Genomic DNA, 22,510 nt, shown 5'->3' with positions numbered 1-22,510 from the left:
CTCAGGTGGAGTTGATGTAATAGTAGTAGAAATAAAGTACACAATAAATGTAATGTGCCTGAACCATCCCAGAACAATTCCCCTCTCCCCGGTCTGTGGAAAAATTGTCTTCCATGAAACTGGTCCCTGGTGTCACAAAGGTTGGGGACCAAAAGCAAGAGGATGAGTTGAGTGTCTGAAAGTGGGGGTGAATTCTGGTTTGGCTGCAAACCAGCTGTGGGACCTCAGCCACTTCTGAGCTTCAGTTTCCTCATCTGTAGTAGGATCTTCCTTGCATAATTGCTGTCAAGATTAAATTCCAAACACACACACTCAGACATACAACCTCATCATAAATCTGCGAAAGAAAAGTGTCATTTTGAATATATTAAGGTTAGAGGGGGAGAGTGGTGATATAGTGCCCACCTGCTGTATAGAAATAAATGATAAAAGAGGATTGAAAGTTACAGAATCAATCCACTCCCTAGTTTGGGGCCTAGACATGGGGATGGAAGGTACAAGGTCAACGCAGGGGAAAAGGACATAGAAGGGGGCAAGGGAACTACTTTTGTTCCTAACCTACCACCACTTACCATAGGTCATGGCCTCAGATGTGTTTCTTAAATTTGCCTAGGTTCCCCTTACTTTCTGACAAAAAAATATCCAAAGATGCTTTTTATTTTAGAAATTTACATGCTTCTTGCCTCAGTGAAAGTAAAATTTGTCATTTTCCCACGTAGAAAGGGGTGTTTTATATAACTGTGAAAGTCAAACATGTCAATTATAAAACTAGACAATAGGGAAAAAATGGAAATGAAATGGTTAGGAAAATACCTCTAATCCCATCATGCTAGACAACCACTATTAAATTTTGGTATATGTCTTTCCAGGTATTTTTATATATATATATATATATGCTTGTAAAGATAGCTCCTTGATCTCCATATTAAGATGGAAAATAACTAAAAAATATTAATAACCCATTTGTTTCATTTCACAGTTGTTTTCCATCTTTCTGCTTCTGCAAAAGTCACGCCTGTGCTAGCTCAATCATCAGTAAACAGTTTTCTTACAGTACCTGTGATGTTCTCAAAATCAAAAGTTATAGTCCTGTACCCCAACCCCACTTCACCCCTACCATTGGAAGTCTCTGATTTAGCCACATGTCATGGACATCCTTTGATGCTGATAAAAAAGAAAAGTTATCTTTTTCCATGGCTGTATAATACTCAATGTAAAAATAACAGTTCACTTTTATTACGTTCTTGGAGCAGCGTGTTCATCAGTTGACTTTCATTTTTTCATTGAATTCCCATGCCAATCCTTCACAGGAGGGTGGTTATGATTCCCATTTGAAAGATGATAAAACTAAAGCCCAGAAAGATGAAGTTGCTCAGCTGACAAAGCCAGCAGCTGGTAGAGCTGGAATTTGATCCCAGGTATCTGACACTAGAGCCCACGGTTACCATTGTGTGTGTGCCAGTCATCAGAAACATTGTTGGTAACCTGGTTGTTGTAGGTTTTTAAAATCTTATTTACTCTAGCATCTAGGTATTTTTCTTATTTATGTTGAAATGATGTGCTTCTGCAGAGCAGGAGAGGGTCCTCCTTGTGTCCTCAGCCTGTCTGTAGAGAAGCAGGAGCTGGGCCAGCTTTACCCCATAGCATGTACCGTCATTAAGTACCGATGCGCTTCTGCGTTTCTGAAACAACCTTGAGGCTGCTTGGCTCTGGCAATGGGAGGGAAGGACTGATGGATGAGGCTGAGTTGCTGAATTGACTGCCCTTCACTATTTCGTATTTATTTGTTTATCTGCCCTCTCCCATTATGGCCTGTCTGGGAGTTGGCAGAGAAGCGGGGAGGATTTATGGATGTGCCGCATAGAGCTGTGCCTGGAGTTGAAGTCTCTTGCAAGAGCCACTGAAAAATGAAACAGAAAACAAAACACAAAATACCAGATAGAGCTCCTGGTACAAATGAATTTCAAGGGCCATTTTAGAGACACACAAGTATGTTGCCCGCCTGGCTTCCTTTCGGACGAGACTGAGAAGCCAAGACAGATGATGTGCCTGGAAAATTAGCTTTCTGCTGCCACTGTTTCTCCTTGTGGCTGTCTTGCTGCTTTTTTGGCACTTGTCTTGTCTCCTCCATCTTCTGCCTCCTTCCTCTATTCTCTTAACATTCCACCCATCTCCTTTTGTTCTGGGGCCTAGCGATTGTATCTTACCTGTGGACAGATGGAGCCCTCCACTTTTCAGAGTCTTTTCAATTTGATCTTTCTCAGAGAAGGCTGGCTGGCTGGACCCCAGGTAATGGTGAAGGAGAGTGAGGTTGATAGAAGTTATGTGACTGTCTAAAGCCATCCGCTAGTAGTACAACAAATATATATTTAGTGGCTATTGTGTATAAAGGAAGGGCCTATGGAAAGCAGATAATGTGTGCAGGACCCAGGGATCACCAGTTCTGGATGCTGACTGGGACCAATGTGCTAATATCCTCATTTCTTCCCCAGAGAAGGGCATGACAACCCACTCCAGTATTCTTGCCTGGAGAATCCCATGGACAGAGGAACCTGGTGGGCTATAGTCCATGCAGTCTCAAAGAGTCAGACACAACTGAGAGACTGACACTTCCTCATTTCTTATCCCCTATTGTCAGGTCTCATGGAAAATGTAGTGTCAGTCAATTGTTTTTAAGAGACCAGTGTATTTGTGCTTGCTGGTATCTTCTTTACCTTCTTTCCTCCATCCAGATACAATCTCCATAGGGTCTCTGCTTTGAGATGTCTGCTTTGTTCGTGTTGTTCATTCACTGATTTTCCTCATTCCACATAGCACCAATTATGTGCCAGGCACTGTCTTAGGCACTCGGGAAAAAATAATAGGAACAAAGCAGATACAACTCCTGCCTTCTGAGGACTTACATAGTCTAGGCGGAGCCTCAGACATTAACTAAAGTTAGAGAGACAAATGACAGACAGCAGCTGTGGAGGGGCTATGGGGGAAAGGAATACAGTTCTGAGAACCTGAAATGGGGTCCTGTTCCAGGTCTGTGGGACCCTGCTATGGACACATGGAAGGAGAGTGTGGCTTCATTGTTGAGTGAATGTTTAAAAGTCACCTCTAATATTCACTAGTGCTGACAGCAAAGAATTAACCCCTTTGCATCGCTAGCACCATCACTCACCTGTGCTCATAAGCTGTCTCTCAACTGGCCTCCTGTCTATTCTCTTGGCCTCCTTCAGGTCCATTTTCCACATTAAAGCCAGACAATGTGAACCTGATTGTGTCATGTCTAGGTTTAAAGCCTTCAATGGCTTCCCAGTGCCCTTCAAATGAGAATTAATGTTCTTAATAGAACCTCCCATGCCGTTGGCCATCTGGCCTCTTCTACCTATCTTATACTGATCATTTTCACACTTCTCCCTGCCACAGCCACACTGACTTCTTATTTCCTCAGATCCTCAGTGGAGAAGGAAATGGCAACCCACTCCAGTATTCTTGCCTGGAAAATCCCATGGATAGAGAAGCCTGGTAGGCTACAGTCCATGGGGTCGCAAAGAGTCAGACACGACTGAGCGACTTCACTTTCACTGTTTTTCAGTGTGTTAACATATGTTATTCCTTCTTTCATTCTTCTCCTACCCATCTTTCACATTTCACCTTAAAGGAGTTCTCCTCCAGGAAGGCTTTCCTGACCACATATTGGAATTTTTTCCTGGTTACAAGCATGCATGAACCTGCATAGTTTCCCTTGGTTAGCGCTTGTCCCAGGTTGTAATGATATTTGTATGGGATGATTAGGACAGTGTCACAGAGGCATGAGGGCTTGGTCAGCATCTTTTTCCTCCTCATTCTAACCCTGGCACCTGGCATGTGCCTTCCTCCAGTGAGTACCTAAAGAAAGTATAAATGGACTCATGAGTAAGAGTATACACTTTACAGCTTAAAAGACACGCTCAAAGTTTTATAGTTCAACTCCCTCAGTGTATAGATAAGATACTAGAGGATCAGAGCGATGAGGTAACTTACCCAAGGTTACACAGAAAGTTAATGCCAGAGCTGGCCTGGGAGTATGGTTTACAGGTCATGCCACAGTGTTATACTGTCTCTCCAGAAACTTCCTCTTTTGCTTCAAAACTTTGATGTTCTTTGAGATCTAGACCTGAAACACAGTGTGTTTGTTACATGGAGAAACTACCTGCATTAAGCATTATAGAGTTTCGGGTGAATTGCTAGCTCATTAAAGCTCTTAAAGCCTCAAGATTCAGTTGAAACCTTTCTTTTCTTTTCTTTTTTTTAAATAATTGATTTTTTTTTTAATTTTTTTATTAGTTGGAGGCTAATTACTTCACAACATTTCAGTGGGTTTTGTCATACAGTGATATGAATCAGCCATAGATTTACACTTATTCCCCATCCCGATCCCCCCTCCCACCTCCCTCTCCACCCGATTCCTCTGGGTCTTCCCAGTGCACCAGGCCGGAGCACTTGTCTCATGCATCCCACCTGGGCTGGTGATCTGTTTCACCATAGATAGTATACATGCTGTTCTTTTGAAACATCCCACCCTCACCTTCTCCCACAGAGTTCAAAAGTCTGTTCTGTATTTCTGTGTCTCTTTTTCTGTTTTGCATATAGGGTTATCGTTACCATCTTTCTAAATTCCATATATATGTGTTAGTATGCTGTAATGTTCTTTATCTTTCTGGCTTACTTCACTCTGTATAAGGGGCTCCAGTTTCATCCATCTCATTAGGACTGGTTCAAATGAATTCTTTTTGACGGCTGAGTAAAATTCCATGGTGTATATGTACCACAGCTTCCTTATCCATTCATCTGCTGATGGGCATCTAGGTTGCTTCCATGTCCTGGCTATTATAAACAGTGCTGCGATGAACATTGGGGTGCATGTGTCTCTTTCAGATCTGGTTTCCTCAGTGTGTATGCCCAGAAGTGGGATTGCTGGGTCATATGGCAGTTCTATTTCCAGTTTTTTAAGGAATCTCCACACTGTTTTCCATAGTGGCTGTACTAGTTTGCATTCCCACCAACAGTGTAAGAGGGTTCCCCTTTTCTCCACACCCTCTCCAGCATTTATTGCTTGTAGACTTTTGGATAGCAGCCATCCTGACTGGTGTGTAATGGTACCTCATTGTGGTTTTGATTTGCATTTCTCTAATAATGAGTGATGTTGAGCACCTTTTCATGTGTTTGTTAGCCATCTGTATGTCTTCTTTGGGGAAATGTCTGTTTAGTTCTCTGGCCCATTTTTTGATTGGGTCATTTATTTTTCTGGAATAATTGATTTTTAAATGAACTCTGAGGTCTCAACTGAGGACCATTCCCAAGCACAGCGGAGCAGGCTGTGGCCTCTAGCCTGGAAACAAATCCTTGGTCCTTTTTCTCTCTGAATTAGTTCATTCATTGACAATAAATGGAGTCCAACTTTCTAACATCTCTCCTCCCCAGGGAAGGCTTTGTGATGAAGTGGGAGGCAATGAGATGCCCCCCAAGCAATCGCCTACCACAAGCATTCTCTGAAATCTGACAGGGAAGTGAATATTTGTTCTGCTTCTGGAAGGCTATTTATGCAGCTTCTGAACTGTGACTAGGACAGGACACGGCTCAAAAACGTCAGGTGTTTCTTCTTGGTGAATAGGAAGCAGCAGCTTCACTGCCTTGTATGACACCCCAGAACTGTGTAGCTTATATAAGCTCCCAAATGGAGTGAAAGCAAACTGTCATTAATGGCTGCTCTATCCCAGGATCAAGGCAGCACTAGCAAAATAAGCAAGGGCTGTCCCACCAGGCAGGTGAGACTCATAGGAAATGGACAAACCAGGGTGAAGTCAAGAGACCATGCGTTTATACAGTTGTCCATTTTCAGTTAATATGAGTTTAAAAAAGACTCCTCTCTGGAGTCTTGGTTTTTCCATTTACAAAATGGATTGAGTGTAATGCCTGCCTTTCTCATTATTCACTCTCAAAGCAGGAGGTTCTACTCTAAAGATGGGTGGGTGATATTTGGGAGAAGGAGAAGGGCACATTTCTGGCCCAGGTGGAGTTTACATTTGGGGAGGGGAGACAGGCATGAAATACATATTTACATAATCCTTCTTCAATATGAATTGTGATGAGTGTTACTGAGAGGATAAAATGAGATGTAAATAGTAGACTATGAACTGTGTGAAGTGCTATGACCAGACATCATACTATTTTACATATAAAAATAATAACCACCACCACAACAACCCACATGATATTAATATGAGCCACTCTTTCAAGTGTTTATCATAATTGACTCAGTTATTCCTCATTTAGAAGCACCTGTGTTGTAGAAACTACTATTTTCCCAATTTTATAGATGAGAAAACTGTAGTACAAAGAGGCTAATCTGCTGGAAGAAATACGGCCAGTAAGTGGCAGAGAAAGGACCCAAGCAGTCTGAGCAACTGAGTCTCTATATTACGCTGCCTCTCAGGATATGACTGTCTCATTTTATCCTTGCGACAATCTAGGGAATACCACTGTCATTCCCATTTTCCAGATTTGGGCACAAAAGCAGAACACCTAAGAGACTCCCCGGAGTTCCCCCGGCTAGGAGGTAGCAGTCAGGCTGTGACCCACCCCAGTGCCTCCTGGGACGCCTTCGAAGGGGTCAGCCCCGCCCCCGCCCCGGAAACACTTCCTCCAGGGCAGCTTTCTGACGTCTGCCCCGCCCTCTCCCGCACAGGTGTTCCTGAAGAGCGACCGCGTGGCACGCATGGTGCAGAGCGGCGGCTGCTCCGCCAACGACTCGCGAGAAGTCTTCAAGAAGCACATCGAGAAGCGCGTGCGCAGCCTGCCGGAGATCGACGGCCTCAGCAAGGAGACCGTGCTGAGCTCCTGGATGGCCAAGTTTGATGCCATTTACCGTGGGGAGGAGGACCCCAGGAAGCAGCAGGCCCGAATGACGGCCAGCGCCGCTTCCGAGCTGATTCTGAGCAAAGAGCAACTCTACGAGATGTTCCAGAACATTCTTGGGATCAAGAAGTTTGAGCATCAGCTGCTGTACAATGCTTGCCAGGTAAGAAGCTGTCACCTGGGCCCAGGGCTGTGAGTAAAGCAGGGCCAGGGAGTTCCCTGGTGGTCTGGGATGAATGCTCTGCACTCCCACTGCAGGGGTCTTGGGTTGCATCTCTGATGGGGAACTAATATCCCCAGAACTATGCAGCTCAGGGGAAAAAAAAAAAAAAAGCAGGGCCCTATGACGACTTCTACGTTCCCTAGTCATTGTTGCCTTCATGTGCATATCTTGATTTTTTTAAATGTATTTTTAAATTACATTTTGTAACTGCATTGGTAAAAGTTGAATATGGTCCACTCTAGAATATTTTCAGGTTTTTCTTTTGATTTTTAAAAGAAATGAAAACATTTTGTGAGCTCCTAAAAATCTCCTGGACCCTAGATATTGTGTGTATTGTGTTCAAGGGGTCAGTTGGCCCCTTTGTGGAAAGTGTCGTAAGAGCAAAATGATTTTTTAAAAAAAGATTATGTGCCTTTAAAATAGATGGTATTTACCAGCTGAAGGGCTTGTACTTCCTCATTTGGTGACACAGTTGGACCTAGCACCTGGTCAAGAGAAATTATTTAAAACAAAACTTCCATAAAACCTGCCTTGTACCCATATATTAGTCACACCATAAATTTCCAAGTGGATCTGAGGTGGCTAGCTGAGGCTTTCCTTGAGTGCCTACTAATTTGCTTCAGTCATGTCCACCTCTGTGTGATCCTGTAGACTGTAGCCTGCCAGGCTCCTCTGTCCATGGGATTTTCCAGACAAGAATACTGGAGTGGGTTGCCGTGCCCTCCTCCAGGCTCAGCTTAGGCCCACCCAAAAAATGTGTGCTTATATTTTCTCTGGATGGAAGTTTGGGGGAGTGAAGTACTCTAGAACTTCATTAACTGCAAATCTTTCCCCATTATATTCCTTTATTCAACAAATATTTATTGTGTGCCTACTCAGCAGACTTTACAAATTTTATTGAGTGTCTCTTGGGAGCATTTTTAAAAGGCACATTTCCAGCCCCTGGCCCTAGATTCTGGTTCTGCATTCTCAAGGTAGGGCCCAGAAAAATGCTTTTTTAAACAAGAACTTCCCTTCCTAGTAATCTTGCTCCCCTTTGCCTTTTAAGAACCATTATAGAATTTCAGCTGTTCCCTGGGTTCCCTGTACAACTCTACCCCTAAAGTTGGTTGAATGAGGACACTGTCGTTCATTGGCTAACAGTTGTTCCTTGCTCAGAATCCAGTAAACTTTGGTAAATCTTTTTTTTTTTAACTTTGGTAAATCTTAATATAACTCCTCACTTAAAATAACTTTGAGACCTTGGGAGTTAACTTCCCCACACATGAGCTTGGGATGCAGTTGTAAGAATGCATGTGTGCAAAGCCCAGAGTAACATGGGACACTTTCTAAATGGTAGCAATTAAAGTTTATTATAGTCTATTGGAATAAGCAAAAAGTCAACAGACACCATCAGAACAGTGCCATAAATATATTTTTTTTAATTTTTAAAAAATGTTATTGGAGTATAGTTGATTTACAGTGTTGTATTAGTTTATACTATATAGGAAAGTGAGTCAGTTATACATATATGTATATTCACTCTTTTTTAGATTCCTTTCCCATATAGGTCATTACAGAGTATTGAGTAGAGTTCCCAATGCTATAGTGTACGTCTGTATTAATTATCTAATTTATGTATAGTAGACTTAGTATGATCATCTTTAGCTCCATTCATATTGCTACAAATGGCATCATTTCATTGTTTTTTAATGGCTGAGTAATATTCCATTGTATATAATTAAATGTTTAATGTAAGAGCTACAGGATATTGAGATTTTCTTCTTCCTCCCTCCATGGCTATCTGCTAATTCAAGGCACACATCATTTACTTCGATGATCAGTGTTTACCCAACTGGTAACACTGCCTCCCTTCTTGCCTATGAAAATGTACCCACCACACACCAGTTGAAGTGATCTTTTAAAATTGTAAACTGGGTCATGCCAATTCTGCGCCTAAAACCTTCCATGGCCATCCCTTCAGCCCTAGAATGGCATCCCTACTCATAACTAAGGCTTGAGGCAGAACAGGAATCAGCCTGGATCATACCACTTTCCCTATGTGCTTTCTCACTGGCCTTCTCTCTGTTTCCCAAACATATCACATTGGCTGTGGGCCTTTGCATTTGCTCTTCCCTCAATTTAGAATACTCTTTGCCAAGACCTTTGCATGACTGGCACACCTAAATGTCAGCTTCTCCGTGAGGCTTTCCTGGACCACTCCGTCTAAAGTTTTCCCTTGCTTCACACCCTGCCAAGTTACTGTCTTTCCCATTCTCCTGTTTGATTTTTATCAAAGCCTTTACCACTGTCTTCCATTTCCTATTCACCTGTTTTTATGTTTACTATCTGTCTTACCCTCTCTGCCCATCCTTCAGCAGAATGTTGGCCTTATCAGGATGGTAGTTAATCTCTGCCTTATTTGCTAATATTTCCAAAAAGTATTGAAAATACTTTGTCAAATACTTTGTCAAAGTATTTCCAATACTTTGACACAAAACAAGTGTTCCATAAATGCCTATTGCATTAATAAATGAGTGATGGCAGATTGTTCTAACTAGTTGGCAGGCTCTTATCAACCATTATAGCTCACCCTAAAATTTCTGGATGTTTTAATAAATAGAAATCTGTTTGACATCTCATAATATAATATATATATTATATTCAAAGGTATTCCTGACACCCTGCTTTCCTCTCAGCCCACTTCAGTTCAGAACCCTGGTTTCCTACCCAAAGATAGAGTTTCTGTGATGGGTTAAAAAGTATTCAAAATTCTCAAGCCTCAATTTGACATTAAATTTATTTGTTATTTTAAATTAACATATTAGTACTGCATCCCATGTAGCACTTGTAGATTGGGGTAAGCAGGTAGCAAAACCATCCATCACCACCCTCTTCTCTACCACAAGAAGATGAGTTGTGATAGCTTCAAAAAGATTGACAATCACCCACTTAAGCAGTAAGTAATATGCAGAATTAGAGTTAGTCAAGTGTTCCTAAACTTACTAGGCATAAAATGTTTCTAGGGATTAATTTTTCTAATTTCAATGGCGAGCTTATCATGAAGATTTTCTGCTCTTGCTTAAACATCAGCATTTTTGGAATGAATCTATTGCTATGCCATGTCTTACCTCTTGGTTGCTTTGAACTTGTCGACTATGGTAAAGTGGCAGGACCTTGTTTTACTTGTTTCTCCTAAAAAATTAATTTTTTTCTACTTATTTTTAAGATTTTTCTATGTCGTATTAAAAAATACAGTGATATAAAAGAATAATGTCTTCTCTCCCCAAAATAATGATTGTCCCCTTAGCTGAAAGAGAGTTATAAGAAATGTAAAAGGAAGTACATCTTGGGACTGTAATACTTAAGTCATTTATTATTTTATTTTATACTGACACCTAGTCTGATTACTGCTTCATTGGTTCACCTCAATAGAAATCAGGGCAAAGAGCATATACAGGTAATTCACAAAGAAAAAAACAAAATAATTCTGAATATATGATTGTAGAATTTCTAAGTTCCGTGCTTTTAGTCATCTGAGTTATATAATTGTATTGACAATCAGAAGTATTTTAAAAGAAATATACCATTGGTAACAATAATACATTACAAATGTTACAGAAATGGGTATTCTCATTACTTACTGGTAGAATGATTTATTGTGGTAAACTTTCTGTAGCATAATCTGTTAATTTGCAGCCAAACACCTTTATATTTGGCAGACCTTTTAACCTGGCAGCTCTGCTTCTAGAAATCTGTGTTAAGTAGATACTCAGAGATTTTATCAAGAGTTTTAAGTCCAAAGATGTTCACTGCAGCATTTTATATGACAGTGAAAAAAATAGAAACAACCTTAATTCCCAGTAGGAGGGGATTAATTAACTAGATTTTAACAGTATGAGACAGTACTCTTCAGCTAGCAAAATAGTTGCTGAAAAAGAACACTTACCAAGTGGGGAAATGTTCGGTAGATATTACTAAGTGGAAAGACAGGCTTTGGACCAGTGTGAAGACATAATCCCATTTTTATGGAGTAAGGACTGGATAGGCAAACAATAAAATCTAAACCACGATTATCTTTAAGGGTAACATTATGATTGATTTTTGTGTTTTTCACTTGTGCTTTTGGGTGTTTTCACATGTTCTGCCTTAAGCATATAGGTATTTTGTAAATAGAAACAAATAGCAAAAATCTCAACAAAGAAGCTATCAAAAGAAGAAAATTATCTTCAGCATTGTATTTGAGACCTCAGTCATTAGTATATCACCTTCATGATTTTATACCATTTCCAAGTACTGCCTGTGTGATTATTTATTTAATATCTGCAATTAAGCCAACACTTAACTCAATTTGTAAACCTGCCTTTACCTTAGAAGTAATACATGTGAAATCACAGCTTTGATGTACTAGATTTTTAAAAATAGTATGCAATAATGTGAACCATAACCATTAAAATAGATACTCTTTATCAGTCTGCCTCTGACATAATCTCACACCACCATTGATGTGGGCAGCATGACTCTGGTGACTTCTTCCTTTAAATACTGACATTGATGAGATAGATCCCTCTGACACCATCCCTGAAAATAGCCCCAGACTAACCAGAACAAACTTCACCTGAAGTCTGTACTTGTAACACCCTGTAATCAGGTTTCAGAAATTATAGATACACTCACTTTCTCATAGCTTTCTCATAGATTATACTCAACTCTGCAGTAGTCTATCCACTTGTAGGAGCAAAGAAGTAGAACTGAAAATCATATACTTTTCATTTGCAAAAGTATGCTTGTTTTCGTTTTTTGTTTTTATATTTTCTGATCCTTCTTCCTATGAGAGAGAGCAGTTCATAGGTGCTTTCAATCTAGAAACATGCATATTTCCTTGTATGCATATTGTATTTTAGGGGAAAGTATAATCTGATTGCTGGTGCAGTTTTCTGATGGTTTCTGTGATCTCTCTGTGAGCTACTGCCAGGAACTTGTTTTCATCTCAAATGAGAAAGGATGTTTAAAGAGTGATTGTATCAGTTATACATCAACATTCTGAAAAATGAATGTCCATCAAACTTTTTTAAAAAAAAAGCAAAGAAGCTTAATAAATGTCTCCATATTTACACATGGAATTTTTTAAAGACTATTGTGTTTGAAGTTTCATGGCTCTTGTCTCAGAGAAGAGTTCGCTCATACAACATAATCATCCTTGTAAATTCATTGAAAACTCCTATTATGAAATCAGTGTTGTTTTTATTTTCCCAAACTCTTGAGAAGAAGCAATTATATAGCCATTTGAGTTGAAATCTGTTACTCAAACAACATAGGATAAACTCTGAGAATGGGTGTTATCTAAGAAATGGGACTAACACAGACCTGCTTTCTATTTTCATAAAATGCGAAGATGATGATGATGTACTTTAAAAGTTTAAAGAATGCAAAGCACCCTTTTCCCTCCTTCTTTCTAGTAACCTCCACATCTGGAATTGACTTAATGCCCAGTTGGATGTACCAGATGTCTGCAACTTCCTACCCATATGCTTAACTTCATGAGTTTTCCTTAATTGTTCTGTTCTGGAATGGCAGGCATTTCTCCTTGAAAAACACTTCAGAGCTGTCTCACTTTTATGTATTTTCAAATGAAGATAAATCCTTCTTAGGGAAGCAACCCAACTAATTTCCAAGGGGATATGGATGAGTAGAAGCTAAGAAAGTTAGTGGTTTCTTCATGTTTCAGTTCTGCTCTTTGAGAACAGCGTTTCTTTCTGGTTGTGTCCTTACTGATGTCACCTGTGGCTCCTGGAAACGTGGGGATATGAGTCTAATCTCAGCCATCATTTGTGCCTCCTGGGCCGCAAGGTAACATACACACTGCAGTTAAATAAATGAAGATGACAGTATTCTGTTCGTTTATCTTCTCTGAATTTCTAGAGATTTTTTCATATAATCCAGAAGACTTGAGTAGAAACACATGGAATAGAATTTCCCAATCTATAAACATCTTTGCATTTTCAGTGTTAAATTCCCCACCATTACTGCACTACTAACTGTCTTAACGTTTCATTACTTTCCTCCAATCCGTCATTGATGTGGCTTTTGATGATGTGATCTTGTTACAGGGCACTCTTCCTTGGACTTGATTAACACTTGGCAGCTTTTCAAATAGTTTATTAGACTCTGAGCAGAAAACTCACATTATCAGCTTTCAGCTGTGACCCGGATTACTGGATTGGATCTATACCTCATTATAGAGTCTTTCATCTCTATTTAAGTAGATTTTTTTTTTCCCATAGAATCTTTCATCTCTATTTAAGTAGATTTTTTTCCTAATCCATAAGTCTCCAGAAGATCTATAGTCTCAGAATTTGCTTCTTGTCCTGGCTGTATTTCTTAATCACTTTTCTTGGCTCTCTGTCAATATTACATTTCTTTGTACATAATGGTCTTTCAGTAAATACCTACTGAAGAAATGTTTTAACATCTGAGGAGATGGACATGGCAGTCTGGTATTAAACACTTTTATTTAGCAGTATACTTTCATTGTTCCTACATTCATTCATTCATTTAACAAATGTTTTACCTGCTTACTGTGCTCTAACCACCATGTTTCAGATACTGGGATAAAGCCTAAACTTTTCTGTTTTCTCACAGACAAGCCCATATTTTACCTCCTGGCAATCTTCCTCTTTGCTCACCCCCAAAACAACTCCCAGTGACTTTTATAGCTTTTTCCTGCTCAGGGTATTGTATTTGTTTTCATTGTGTTGCTGTGTAAAAATTGCCACCAACTCAGTGTTTTAAGATACTCAGTCACTCAGTCGTGTCCGACTCTTTGTGACCCCGTGAATCACAGCACGCCAGGCCTCCCTGTCCATCACCAACTCCCAGAGCCTACCCAAACCTGTGTCCGTCGAGTCGATGATAGCATCCAGCCATCTCATCCTCTGCTGTCCCCTTCTCCTGCCCCCAATCCTTCCCAGCATTAGGGTCTTTTCCAGTGGGTCAGCTCTTCGTATGAGATGGCCAAAGTATTGGAGTTTCAGCTTCAACATCAGTCCTTCCAATGAACACCCAGGACTGATCTCCTTTAGGATGGACTGGTTGGATCTTCTTGCAGTCCAAGGGACTCTCAAGAGTCTTCTCCAACACCACAGTTCAAAAGCATCAATTCTTCGGCGCTCAGCTTTCTTCACAGTCCAACTCTTACCTCCATACATGACCACTGGAAAAACCAGAGCCTTGACTAGACGGACCTTTGTTGGCAAAGTAATGTCTCTGCTTTTAAATATGCTGTCCAGGTTTGTCATAACTTTCCTTCCAAGGAGTAAGCGTCTTTTAATTTCATAGCTGCAGTCACCATCTGCAGTGATTTTGGAGCCCCAAAAAATAAAGTTTGACACTGTTTCCACTGTTTCCCCATCTATTTCCCATGAAGTGATGGGACCAGATGCCATGATCTTAGTTTTCTGAATGTTGAGCCTTAAGCCAACTTTTTGACTCTCCTTTTTCACTTTCATCAAGAGGCTTTTTAGTTCTTCTTCACTTTCTGCCATAAGGGTGGTGTCATCTGCGTAGCGAGGTTATTGATATTTCTCCTGGCTATCTTGATTCTAGCTTGTGCTTCTTCCAGCCCAGCGTTTCTCATGATGTACTCTGCATAGAAGTTAAATAAGCAGGGTGACAATATACAGCCTTGACGTACTCCTTTTCCTATTTGCAACCAGTCTGTTGTTCCATGTCCAGTTCTAACTGTTGTTTCCTGACCTGCATACAGGTTTCTGAAGAGGCAGGTCAGATGGTCTGGTATTCCCATCTCCTTCAGAATTGTCCACAGTTTATTGTGATCCACACAGTCAAAGGCTTTGGCATAGTCAATAAAGCAGAAATAGATGTTTTTCTGGAACTCTCTTGCTTTTTTGATGATCCAGCGGATGTTGGAAATTTGATCTCTGGTTCCTCTGCCTTTTCTAAAACCAGCTTGAACCAGCTGGAAGTTCATGGTTCGTGTATTGCTGAAGCCTGGCTTAGAGAATTTTGAGCATTACTTTACTAGCATGTGAGATGAGTGCAATTGTGTGGTAGTTCGAGCATTCTTTGGCATTGCCTTTATTTAGGATTGGAAAGAAAACTGCCCTTTTCTAGTCCTGTGGCCACTGCTGAGTTTTCCAAATTTGCCAGCATATTGAGTGCAGCATCATCTTTCAGGATTTGAAATAGCTTAACTGGAATTCCATCACCTCCACTAGCTTTGTTCGTAGTGATGCTTTCTAAGGCCCACTTGACTTCACATTCCATGTATTATCTCAAAGTTTCTATAGATCAGAAATCTGGCATTACTTAGCTGGGTTCTCTGAGTGTTCAGGGACTCATAGGGCTGAAAATAACTATGACCGGGCTGTGTTCTCATGTCAACGCAGCTGTACATGTCAGCGCAGCTCTAGAAGTCTTCAAATCCAGCCACAGAGAGAGAGAACTTGTCTGGTGTTTCAAGTCTCAAATTAATCAGGACTTCACTGGCAGTCCACTGGTTAAGAGTTAGCTTTCCAGTGCTGGGGGCGTGGGTTCCATCCCTGATTCAGGTTTGCCTCTCTGCTGAAAAATCAAAACATAAACAACAGAAGCAATATTGTAACAGATTCAATAAAGACTTTATGAATGGTCCATGTCAAAAAAATCTTTTCAAAAGAGAGGATCTTAATCACCTTAGTCAATCCCATCCAGGATAACCATCCTTTTCTATTAAAGTCAACTGATTAAGGAGTTAAATTACATCTGCAGAATCTCTTCATTCTTGTCATATATTATCAATTAGAAGCAAGTCATAGAGTCCCCCCGGATTTTCCTGCTGGCTCAGTGGTAAAGAATCGGCCTATTAATGCAGGAGATGCAAATTGGATCCCTGGGTCGAAAATATTCCCTGGAGGAGGAAGTGGCAACCCACTGCAGCATTCTCACCTGGGCAATCCCTTTGACAGAGGAGCCTGGCAGGCTATAGTCCATGGAGTTGCAAAAGAGTTGGACATGACTTAGCAGCTAAACAGCAACAACAACATAGAGTCCCCCACCCTCAAGGGTAAGTGAGTAGAATGTTCGTCACTGGGGATCATCCCAGTTTCTGCCACAATTGTTCTGCCCCCATTTTGGTGTTCTTCATAGAACTCCTTCAAGTAACCTTTTAAGAGAAACTCTCCCTTATCATTCCACCTAAAATAGGCCTCTCCTTGTTTGGGGTTTGGTTTTTTCTGTAACAGTACCTTGCTTTTTACCATCATAGAACATCACACAATCTGAAATTACTGTGCATCAGTTCAGTTCATTTCAGTCACTCAGTCATGTCCGACTCTTTGCAACCTCATGGACTGCAGCTCGCCAGGCTTCTCGGTCCTCCGCTATCTCCCGGAGTTAACCCAAATTCATGTCCATTGAGTCGGTGATGCCATCCAACCATCTTGTCCTCTGTCGCCCGCTTCTCCTCCCGCCCTCGATCTTTCCCAGCATCAGGGTCTTTTCAAATGAGTCAGTTCTTCGCATCAGGTGGCCAGAGTATTGGAGTTTCAGCCTCAACGTTAGTCCTTCCAATGAACACTCAGGACTGATCTCCTTTAGGATGGACTAGTTGGATCTTCTTGCAGGCCAAGGGACTTTCAAAAGTCTTCTCCAACACCACAGTTCAAAAGCATGAATTCTTCATACTAGTTGATATTTGTTCCCTTATTATCTGCCTCCCTCTCCTGATTCACTTATTTAAGAGCAAGGACCATGTCTATTGTATTCACCACTCTATGGTCAATACTTAAGCACAATGCTAGGCACATAATAGATGTTCAACTAAATATTGACTAAATCACTAAATGGAGAGGCCAAGGCATTTATGGTCTTCGGATGCTTAAATGCCCATATTCTACAAAGGTGTGTGTTTCCTCCTTTATTTCCCTTGAGGCAAAGTGCAGCAATGGAACAGGCATGTTAGTCTGAGACCAGAATCAAACTGCTGATTCTCCTGTTTTATAGTGTGGATTTCACATGAGATTCACAGAATGCCGGTGGCCTTAGACCTTCCCCCAGGTCACCTCTGTCTGTCTCTCCCATCACAGGGTTGAAGGACGAGGTACAGAAATTAAGTTCACTCGCTGCCTCTAACAGTCATTAGATACTTGATGGACTGCTGCTTTTCAGTTGCTTTGCCTGCCAGATGTACTTTAATTTCAGCTTTCTTGGGATAAGGAAAGAGATCAAGATGTATCCACCCCCATGAACTTGTTCTTCTCTGTTAGCAGGAGCAAAATTAGTGGGCAATGAAGATATGGAGGGCATGGGGCCAGATAGCAATATTTAATTTCCCAGAGCAACAATTCTCTGATGATTCCATCAGGACTTTTCATGACAGAGTCATCAGAAAATTCTTGCTTCTCTATCAGTGCTTTGTAGAAGACATGGTTAGACATTTCTGTCTAACTGTGCCTGCTATTATGGTGAGATGGACTGCAATGGAACCTTGAAATTGAGAGGCCGTGGATATCCTGGATCTGAGGAACAGGAAGTTGGGCATTTTCTATGCAGGCTTTGAAACTGCTGGAAACATTTTACAAAGCTCTTCCCTTTGTTGCCAAAATGGAATTACAAATATACTCGGTTTATTTGAAGTCTTTTCATAAGCATTGAACCACAAAATTGTAATCAAAGGTGTTAAAGAGGTGTACTTTCAGAAAAGGACATACAGAAATAGTATTTTCTACTTTGCCACCTTTCACCAAATGAGGGAGGCTATTATAAACCAATCTAACCCAGCTATGCAAAGGGAGATATTTTACAGGTCTTCTGACATGCTTCACCGACCCAGACTCCCCATGATCATTATTTGAATTTACTTTCTTCTTCAATGATTCAAACCTCCAGTTTGCAGAAACTTGGATAATAGAGTATTGTTTACTGATTAAATTTTGTAGTTAACTTTTTTGTCTTCACCCTTTGTGAAAGTATGCATAAAACATTGTAGTTCTTTCCTGCCCAGCTTGTGAGTGGTTCTGTCTTTCATGATGGACTTTTATTCATGGAACACCTCCCATCCATGTCCGACCTCCAGTTTGAAGAGTAATAACACCTATCAGATATGAAGCCTTGACCACATGCCAGACACTAAGCCTAGTACTTTACATATATTATCATATTTAATCCTCATAATAAGCTTGTAAGCTAGTTATTTTTACCCACATTTTAATAAGCAACCTAAAAAAGAGAAAGAGAAAGAAGTTCAACAATTTTTCCAAGGTCAGTCAGTCAGAAGCAACCTGGATTTGAAGTCCAGATTGTATGTCTTAGCCTCCAATTAAAATGAATAAATTAATTTAAATCAGCTCTTTCATGCAATTGCTGAAAATAATGGTGATTTTCTATCAACATAGAAGGCTCTGAAGAGTAAGTAGAAAGTTTATCAATCCTGCCTTTATTCTAGCAAGACAGATATGTATGTATTGTACTTAGTCTTTTTGAATCTCTCTTAATTTAACCTGTTCCTTTATCCCTAAAATTTATTGGAGGAAAAGAAAGGTCAGCTGACACTCAGTTCTTTGCATTTTCTTTTTTTTTTTTTTAGTTTTTATTGGAGTATAATTGAGTTACAGTGTTGTGTTAGTTTCTGCTGGATAGCAAAATGAATCAGTTATACATATATCCACTCTCTTTAAGATTATTTTCCCATATAGGTCATTGCAGAATATTGAATAGAGTTACCTGTGCTCTATAATAGGTCCTTATTAGTTATCTGTTTTATACATAGATGTGTGTATATGTCAATCCCAATTTATCCCCGCCCCCACTGTTTTCCCCTTGGTAACCATGTTTGTTTTCTACATCTGTTACGCTGTGTATTTTTTAGTTAGAATTTTAGTGAATGTGTCTTTATTCACTGGTAACCAGTAAGGTTTATGATTGCTTCACTCCTTTAGGTTCTACTGTATCAGTACTAATGTGTCCTGATTTCACTTTTAGAAACATACTTCAAGCCTCACAGTGTTCAGAGGATGGTTAAGAACATGAAATGTTTGTCTTTCTTGCCTGTCCTCTTTAGTGTGTAATCAAGCCAATAGGAGGACTTGAAAACATGTCTTGCATAAAATAATGAGCACCTTCCTGGGCTTAGGAACCCCAGAATTAGAACAAAGTTGCTTTTGGGAGAAAAAAAAAAAAACACCCACAAAAGCATGCATGAACTTTCACCTTACAAAGGTTTTCAATGAAGAATTAAACTAGGGGTTGCTGAATATTTTAGGCTTTGTGGACTTTGCAGCCTGTATAGCATCTACTCAATTCTGTCATTGTAGCAAGAGCTGCCATAGGCATTATACAAAGGAATGGGCATGGCTGTCTATGTTCCAGTAAAACTTTAGTTATAAATCAAGCAACTGGCAGATTTGACTCCAGGGCTGTAGTTTGCCAACCCCTGAATTAAATAATATATCACATGATAACAGAAATAATTCTTTACTTTCCACAAAGTTGCCCTTTGAATATCAGATGTTACTGTTACAAACCCAAAGGTTTTTAACACAAAACAGACTGTCCATGTCCAGTCTGTGAACAGTGGGACATACAATGGTGGTTAACAGTGTTGGCAGTGAAGACCCATCATTGCATAACCCAGAAGTGATGTGTGTGCTGTTGAATTCTTAATATACTTGACTCATTTCAGTCTTTTTTTTTCTTTTTGATTGGTTGATTTTCTAGGAGAAAAGTACATTTTAGTAAAGAAAGAAGTCAACAGTGAATTTACCTTACCAGTGTACATCCTGGACAAGTCACTTACCTTCCTTAAGCATCACTGTACTTCTCTGTAGAATGGAAATAATGCAGCATGTGTTTTACTGCATTTTTTTGTGGTACTGTGGTAAGGCTCAGCACTTCCATTCTTTGGTACCTACCCAAGAGAACTGAGTATATTTGTCCACCAAAAGATATTGCCAAGAATATTTATAGAACTGTCATTGCCAGTAGCCAAAGGTCGGGAGCAACCCAAATATCTATCAACAATATCAAGTGATACACAAACCATAGTATAGTTATACAATGTAATATTCAGGCAGTTTAAAAATGAAGAATAATACCGGTACATTCAACAACAAAAAATGAGTTTCACAGACATTTATCTTGAATTTCACTTACCTTGAAATTCAGTTACATTTATCTTGAAGTTCAAGATCAGGAAAAACTCACCTATGGTGACGTAAATCAGAATAATGATTGCATCAGCAGAGAGGGAGGGGAAACTGGGTAGGGATCGATTTGAAGGTACTCAGATGCTGCGAATGTTCTATTCCAGTAACATCCAAAATGGCAGCCACTTACCTCATTGAATTAAATTTCAAATCCAGCTCACACTAGTCACATTTCAAGTGTTCAGTAGCCACGTGTGTCTTGTGATTGTCAAAGTGGACAATGCAGACACCTCACCAAGTCCTTTTGGACAGCGCTATTTACTGTCTCTTGAGTAGGATCGTGTTTTCATGGTGTACATCTGTGAAAATTAACTAAGTTATGCCTTTGGAATTTACACTTTACTGTATACATACCTCATAAAATATGCTTCAAAATAAATACATTTTACCTTGTGAAATGAGGGAAGTGAGCAAGAAAGAGGAAAAAATAAAACAAAAAGTATAAACAAGTGCTTTTTACATTTTCATTTTGAAATTAATATGGGACATGACCTCAGGAAGAAAAAGCATAAGAGCTCTGCACAGAAATATCAAATAAAACTTTCAAGCTAGAGATTATTTCTCATTAACTTTAATTAGGCTCCTTTTAGGTTTACAGGCTTAGCAAATTATCAAACCAAAAATAAAAACCTTAGGCTCTGCTCTCAGGCAAGTTTCCTCAAATTCTGAAGCATTCATGAATGCTCTTCTGGTATCATTGCCTTTGTTACATCCCTGTGTAACTAATCTGTGTTGCTAATTAGATTCCATCATGAAGCATAGTTTCAATCATTTTCTGTCCAGCACCAGCATCTTTGTTTGTGTAGAGATGTGTGAGCCCCCATCATGTACAAATGCATTCAGAGTAATGAGTTAGATTAGAGTGGTCTGATTTCTGTTTTATGAAAGTTAATTGAAAGTATAACTTCAGTCTTTGTTACAGAAACCTGATTAACCCATTGCTTTATCTTATATGTGCAACAAAGAATCCCTTTCAGCATATAGTAGCTTTTAGATTATCAAGAAGCATAAAAGAAGCAGTCTGAGAACTGTAGGTCAGTTGTAGGTCTCTCACACTGGATATAAACACATGTTTGAGCAGAGTGGAATGAGTCAGAAGAGCTATGTGACCTTGGATACCGCCTTACCTTCTCTGAGCTTCAGTTTTCCTCGCTTCCTGCCTTCCCTGGCTCTGCAAGGAAGAGTTGTTCTTTCCCTTCTGTTTGTTCCCAGCACAAGACATGGCAGGCACAGAGCAGCAGAGAGCACGGTGCATCTATAATGTAGTACCGTGCACACTCTCTGCCTCTGGACTGTGAGCATCTGGGGTCTGTGAAGTCTATCGTTTCCCTAACACACAGGCCACTGCCTGGCCTGCAGGATGTCTGAAAACAGATTTATTGAATAATTGAGTCAGTGAGTGAATAAAAGAATGAAGGTGTGTTTTATTATATATTTTTTTGGTAACCCATTACCCCACAAGTTACTTGGGCTTGAAACAACAGACATTTACTATCTCATAACTCTGGAGGGTCAGGTATTAAGCATCACTTAGCTAGGTCTTCTTTCCCAGGGTTCCTCACAGGCTACAGTCAAGGTATTGTCTGCAGCTACAAACCTCCCAACTAGGGCTGACTCTGCTTCCAAACTCACTCTTTTTTGTTGGGAGGATTCAGGTCCTTGTGGGCTGTTGGACCATGCCTTTCCAACATGGGAGTGAGACTTTGCAGCATGACAGCTTGCACCAGCAAGAGAGAGTTTGCTAGGAAGACTGAGTTTGCTATAATTTTTTTTTTTTTTAGTTGGAGGCTAATTACTTCACAACATTTCAGTGGGTTTTGTCATACAGTGATATGAATCAGCCATAGATTTACACGTATTCCCCATCCCGATCCCCCCTCCCACCTCCCTCTCCACCCGATTCCTCTGGGTCTTCCCAGTGCACCAGGCCGGAGCACTTGTCTCATGCATCCCACCTGGGCTGGTGATCTGTTTCACCATAGATAGTATACATGCTGTTCTTTTGAAATATCCCACCCTCACATTTTCCCACAGAGTTCAAAAGTCTGTTCTGTATTTCTGTGTCTCTTTTTCTGTTTTGCATATAGGGTTATCGTTACCATCTTTCTAAATTCCATATATATGTGTAGTATGCTGTAATGTTCTTTATCTTTCTGGCTTACTTCACTCTGTATAAGGGGCTCCAGTTTCATCCATCTCATTAGGACTGGTTCAAATGAAT

At 40.1% G+C, this 22,510-nt stretch overlaps 1 protein-coding gene across 11 annotated transcripts in view; it reads left to right on the top strand.

Annotated features, from left to right (window-relative positions):
- Window positions 1–22,510, top strand: part of CADPS (calcium dependent secretion activator) — a 469,363-nt gene that overhangs the window by 119,785 nt on the left and 327,068 nt on the right. For all 11 annotated transcript variants that reach the window (XM_043442949.1, XM_043442944.1, XM_043442951.1 and 8 more), the window contains exon 3: window positions 6,716–7,048. In XM_043442949.1, coding sequence (XP_043298884.1) covers window positions 6,716–7,048 — 333 coding nt within the window. The remainder of the gene's footprint in view (window positions 1–6,715; window positions 7,049–22,510) is intronic.

Source organism: Cervus canadensis, chromosome 22 (genome assembly GCF_019320065.1).
Source record: "Cervus canadensis isolate Bull #8, Minnesota chromosome 22, ASM1932006v1, whole genome shotgun sequence".
Lineage (NCBI taxonomy): Eukaryota > Metazoa > Chordata > Mammalia > Artiodactyla > Cervidae > Cervus > Cervus canadensis.
The sequence above is the reverse complement of the archived record's forward strand: the minus strand, read 5'-3'. Positions and strand labels throughout refer to the sequence as shown.